Source organism: Hoplias malabaricus, unplaced genomic scaffold, assembly GCF_029633855.1.
Source record: "Hoplias malabaricus isolate fHopMal1 unplaced genomic scaffold, fHopMal1.hap1 scaffold_496, whole genome shotgun sequence".
NCBI lineage: Eukaryota > Metazoa > Chordata > Actinopteri > Characiformes > Erythrinidae > Hoplias > Hoplias malabaricus.
In genome coordinates, this window is record NW_027101058.1 from 12,501 (window position 1) to 18,570 (window position 6,070).

Genomic DNA, 6,070 nt, shown 5'->3' on the forward strand with positions numbered 1-6,070 from the left:
AAGAGAAAAACCAGAGAGAACTGAAAGGATCAGCCCAAAAACAGAAATATAATTCAACAAAATCTATTTTAATATAATGAATATTCATTCATTCATTATCTGTAACCCTTATCCTTACCTGGAATCATTGGGCGCAAGGCGGGAATACACCCTGGAGGGGGCACCAGTTCTTCACAGGGCAACACACACACACACACACATTCACTCACACGCTCTCACTTTTGAGTCGCCAATCCACCTACCAACATGTGTTTTTGGACTGTGACCGGAAACCGGAGCACCCGGAGGAAACCCACGCGGACACAGGGAGAACACACCACACTCCTCACAGACAGTCACCCGGAGGAAACCCACGTGGACACAGGGAGAACACACCACACTCCTCACAGACAGTCACCCGGAGGAAACCCACGCAGACACAGGGAGAACACACCACACTCCTCACAGACAGTCACCTGGAGCGGGAATCGAACCCACAACCACCAGGCCCCTGGAGCTGTGTGACTGCGACACTACCTGCTGCGTCACCGTGCCGCCCCTAATGAATATTATATAATATATAACACAATTAAGGTTTATAGTACATTTGTTCCACATATTTGTACTGTTTTTCCTTTGGGATCAATAAAGGCTTATCTTACCTTTATAGAAATAGTAACATCTAACAGCCTCAGATGGAGAAACAGGGCCCAAATGAATTAAAGGCCCAAGAGGAACTCTGGTCCTAATGTAATAATCCACAAGGCTCTGCAAAATTAAGAAATGTTTTAAGCAAACGAATACAGGCTTTCAAATATTGAAGTGCAGTGAAGGTTAACATGTTCCACAACTTGTAGACACTGACAAGAAGAGACAGCAAAACAAACTTTAGTCAAATAAGTAGAGACAGAGACAGACACACACACAACATTGGCCCATATAGACCTGGCCCTCCCTTTGAGCTCTGGCCACCATCTTGTTAGTTGCGACAGTTTTTATAGCTCCTCCCTCCACTGTCATGAGACCAAATACCCACAGCACAAACAAAACAACAAGGAAGCAGAACTCTCAGGAATACAAGGTCTTCATATCAAACTCCGGTTTTCCTGCCTGAACAGGGATTAGATCCCAGATCTCCCATATAACAGAGCAGTAGGATTAGCCGCTGCAACATCTAGACATTTTACAATGTCTATCCTCCTTTGAGGTTTTGCTAAAAAGGCTTAACATCTAAATACATCAATAACGAAACACCTAATACTCGACACATCGTTAAGCCTTACTCCAGACACAAATAAATCCCAAGTACAACGGATCCATATCTGTGTAAATAATCTGGGGAATTGCCCACTGACCTGAGTGTGTTTTTGTGGCTGATCCAGGGTGTATCAGTTCAGTAAGCGGAACGCTCTGGAGGACAGCCGGCAGCAGGTGGTGATGTCCATGGTGGCGCGAGCTCGGCTGGAGGCCCAGAGAAGACTACTAGCTGATAAACTGCAGAGTCTGGGCAGCAAGGAAGCTCCAGCAGTGTTCCTGGATGATGACCGGATCTCCGTCTCGTCCAGCAACTCTAGCGTGAGTGGAAACTCTGAAAGTGGCCCTGCATCTAAGTATGTAACCTATATATGAAATAAAAAGAATGACAAATTCAGCGTTCACTGCTTGTTCAGCAATCACTACAACAAATGAAATGTGAATAACTAGCTATATGAGGATTGTAAGCACATTTTGTGTCGAAGCTAAGGTTCTGACCCACAGTTCAAACAAATATGCATTTAATATGCGTCCTTAAGGCGAGGCAGGTTTGTTGTGACAGTGATATTACAGTTTCACACATTCAAAGAGGACATAATTTTACCCCTTTTCCACAAATGGACAAATATCCCTGGAAACTCACTGAAACGTCTGCGACATACCACAAGGATCAAACACAACAGCAGTGTTCTACCTGAGGGCACAGCGGTGAGGAGCAAGGAGTTAAGGTTCTGGGTCTGGGTTTTATTATTTATTTATTTATTTATTTATTTATTTATTTATTGACGTTTTTGCTTAGTGTCCTTCCTTTTTTTGCGTACCATGTCCTATTTAAGTCTGCAGAGGGAGTAATTGTGTACGAAGCATGCTTCCTGTTTAGAGATTAAGTTTGAAGGACATTTTGAGCTGTAACTGTGTTGCCCACAAGAAACAGTAGCGTTCAAACCCAGTGATGGACATGTAGAGCTCGTGTCACAGCATTCTTCCATCACAGCCCTTAACAACGTGTTCATCATCAAATCAATACAAATCCAGTCTATGGTGCAAGCCCTTGTTCCTGTTCCTTTGTGATGAATTAATTGGAATGTTTCTGCTGTATACTTTAAGCTGTGAGTTTATGCGAATGATGACATGGGTAGTTAAACACCTCAGATGTTTGCCTACTGCCTTTACCACAGGGATGTTTTATAGAGACATGCTGGAACAGAACACTAATCCATGATGTAATGACAGTAGATCCTGGTGTATTTCTGTTGTAAGCCTGGCATTATGTAACCTGTTGACTCAGAGATTGTTAACACTGTCAACTTCGCCACCCACTCTGTGGATTGTGGACTACGTTAGCATTAGCGTGCTGTAGCCTCAGCTTATGTGCTCACTCTCAAGTGAATTAGAGACAGCCTGGTACCCCCCCCCCCTCCCCAAGGGGACATTTTGGTTTACCTTTTAAAACCAAACCATGTTTATGCAAAGCCAGCCATTATTATGCTAACGATCCTTATTCTTCTCTTAGGTCTAAAATTAGCGCTCACTATGTCTTGTTTGTTAATTAGCATTCTCCTGCCTTCAAGGTACATTGTCTAAAGAGGATTTTTCTAATGCAGCACCACACTAGCTGATTAGCCGTGTTTACTACAGACACTGGTTACATTTGTAGCTTTGGCCACAAGAAGAGCATAAGTCAGTACCACTTCTAATTTAAAAGCTATCAGAGGTTAGATTATTTTTTTATTTCATTATAAATGAGTTAAAGGGAAAGTTTTCTTTAAGAGTACTCTGTGGGAAGGTATGAAAAGCTGAATGAAAATGGCCTGAAAAAGAAGAGGAGGGAGTACAAGTACATATATATATATATATAAGGAATGCTCTGTAAAGCCTGGAGACCTAAGGGCATTTGTTGTTACACTGAGGCACAAGAAAGCACATTGTGTATTTACAGCAAAGATTATTTGTAGACCAGTTATAGCTGTGCTGTGTTTTGGTCCAGTGGCACCATAAACTTGAAAGAGAAATTCTGTAAATATACCGGAGCTTGGGGATTTATTGTCTCTGCCACTCTGAAACCCTGAATCTTTCATGGAAAAGAGAGTTGTTTGGGCTCTTGTTTCTGTTTGCTGTGACTTCTCAGGAAAGTGATGTGTAATTTCTTTACCACGAGTCATAGTTCTGGGCTTCACACCCATTACTCATTTCAGAGGGGGTTGTGTGTCTTTACAGTTGAGTGAGGGATGATGGCCTTCTGTGCAGCCTCTGAAGGCCTTAGGCATGGGATTATAAAGAGGAGAACCCAATCACCCGGGTCATGTTCCCTCTGTCTCTGACAAAGGGCTGAGTTTCATACTCGGGGCACTGTGTGTGTATAGTTAGCGTGCTGGGTTACATTGTGAGTGCGATACTGTGGTGAAACTTGCTAAACTCTGGGTTTCGGGGAAATATTTTGTAATTGATTTAGGAACGTATAGAATTGAGGAGTTTTTGACTGTGTTCAAATATTTGATAAAAACCCACTGACTCCGTATTTTAACGAGGACATGTTAAAGTCCTTTTCCACACAATTCTGGGACGTAACGAAATGTCTGTGACCTGCTTTGTTTAAAATATCACAAGGAAACCCCACAGCAGCGTTCTCCCAACAGCCCTGTTCAGAAAGGCGCTCTCATATGAATGAGGGTCCAGTGCTGTGATTGGAGAGACTCAGACGAAGGGGCGGGTAATTCTAAAATCTCTGTACTCTACGTAAGATGTAGCCCAAAATTAGAACATCTTGTTCATCCCATGTTCTCTGAGATAAGGCAAGGCAAGTTTATTTATAGAGCACCTTTCGTGCACAATGGCAATTCAAAGGGCTTTACAGCGCGATACAGAAAGATTACAGTAGAATTTAAAAAGTGGAAGAAAAGAAACACAATTTAAAAGTTTGAAATAAAAGACAATAAAACAGAGGAATAAAAAAGGACCGTTATTAAAATGGTACTAGAAATAAAATGAGTACATCTACATTTTTAATTCAGTCTAAGTGCAGCACGACTCAAAGTCACAGGAGAACAGGAAGGTCTTTATTCTAGGTTTGAAGGTAGTAATATTTGGGGCCAATCTGATGTCTTCCGGGAGTCTGTTCCAGGTGCAGGAAGCTTAGTGACTGAAAGCTGCCTCCCACTGTGTGGTTCTGACCCGGGGCACTATGAACTGACCAGTCCCGAGTGATCTCTGCAGCTGCTTAACTGTGGACTTGGGAAGTCCAGTAAGGAGACCATTGCAGTAGTCCAGCTGCTAGAGATAGCCACAAAGCACTGACTGGGCAGTCTTGTTTCACAGTTCGTATGTTGGTAGGCACTTGGTATGCAAACCAATTTGCAAGTGTACTGAAAAGATAAATAAATACCCTTCAAAATAATCCCAAAAATGGAGTGTATTATTAGGATGTTCAATTATTATGAACTGTGTATTATTAGAACACACTGTAATGTTAGCATTAATGTATTATTAGTTATTTTAAAGGAGCACTTTTAATGGAGTATAACCAGATTAAGTTGAAATTTCCTCTCTTTCAGGAGCGAGACAAAGACAACAAGCTGCTTGGCGTGGATGGCATCATCAGTCACCTCAGCAGCCTTTTCAAACCCAAGTATATGGTGAGTTCCTTCCTCTTTCTAAAACAAGACGCTGAGCTAAAAGTGTCATATGTTCAAACTCACACCGTCTTTTGTGGTTTACCTCGATCAAGACTGAGTGTTCGTTAATGATGCGAACGCTTTTTAAATCAGCTCTGAACACAGTCCGTTCTGTATGTTTCTATGTTCAGAAGTTTGTGGACAGATCTTCTCATAAAAGCAAAGGATCTCATGAAAAAAACGCTTCATGTCATGGGCCAGTTGCGGTGTAGAGGTGTGTAAAAACGGGAAAAAGTAAATCAGCATCTCAGCAGTGTTCCAACACTGAGTGTAAAGCCTTCAGCGAGAGTTATTGCAGCAGCGGGTGACCAACTTCCTGTTAATGCCCTTCAGTTTCAATAAAAAGGAAGGTGTCCACAAAGTTCTGATAACATAGTATATGTTTAACCAGTGAACCTCTGTTTCATTACAGTGATTTCCCTCTTATAACTCTGTTGATTCTTCTAAACAGCTGATACTAACCAGCCCTTACTACGCTCAGATATACAGGTCCAGGCTTATGTTCCAGTTCCAGAAAGAAATTTACTACTAAAATTCCCCTCTACACCCTTCTGCAGCCACAGTGAAGGGTCTGGGAGACAAAGTTGTTTAATATCTGTAATGGTTGTCTTTAGCTATTGTTCAGTGTCATCACAACCTGTCAGACAGTGATGATATAGTTGTATTTAAAGGTGTGATCAGTCATACATCAGTAATACATCAAATTCATGTTATGAACCAGCCCTTATACTGACTTCTAAACCTGTAGTAAACATGGCAGCCCCTATGTGGGGGCCAGCTCTATGGAGGATAAACTGATTCATTCAGGAACTACAAAGCAATTTGGTTCATCTCCTTTTATAAAGTTGCACTTTATTGAAAGTAATAACCATAAATATTGTCATCTTGGTGGTACATATATAAGATATGATGCTCCACACTTCCTGTATTTAGGGAAGTGGATGAGATAAGGACTGGTATTGGATTGGGATTGGGCCTGGGACCTGTAGGTCTGCTGCTGCTTACTCTAAACACCAAAGACTAAAGGTGTAGAACGTATGGGAATTGTTCTAATGTGGCACATGTGTGTCCTGGTCTGTAGAGTAGCGTGTTCTACCCTGTTCCCCAGGTTCCCCCAGCTCTGTGTCCGGTTCCGGAGGTGGAGAAACCCCTCAATCAGCAGGGCT

The 6,070-nt window shown here is 42.1% G+C and overlaps 1 protein-coding gene across 1 annotated transcript in view; it reads left to right on the forward strand.

The window, feature by feature from the left end:
* The window catches only part of LOC136684422 (tyrosine-protein kinase Fes/Fps-like), a gene marked incomplete at its 3' end in the record, with an annotated part of 13,812 nt that extends 7,746 nt beyond the window's left edge, over positions 1-6,066 (forward strand). The window contains exons 7-9 of the mRNA XM_066659178.1: positions 1,362-1,554; positions 4,785-4,865; positions 5,986-6,066. Of these exons, the coding sequence (XP_066515275.1) occupies positions 1,362-1,554; positions 4,785-4,865; positions 5,986-6,066 (355 nt within the window). The remainder of the gene's footprint in view (positions 1-1,361; positions 1,555-4,784; positions 4,866-5,985) is intronic.
* Positions 6,067-6,070: the final 4 nt, after the last annotated feature.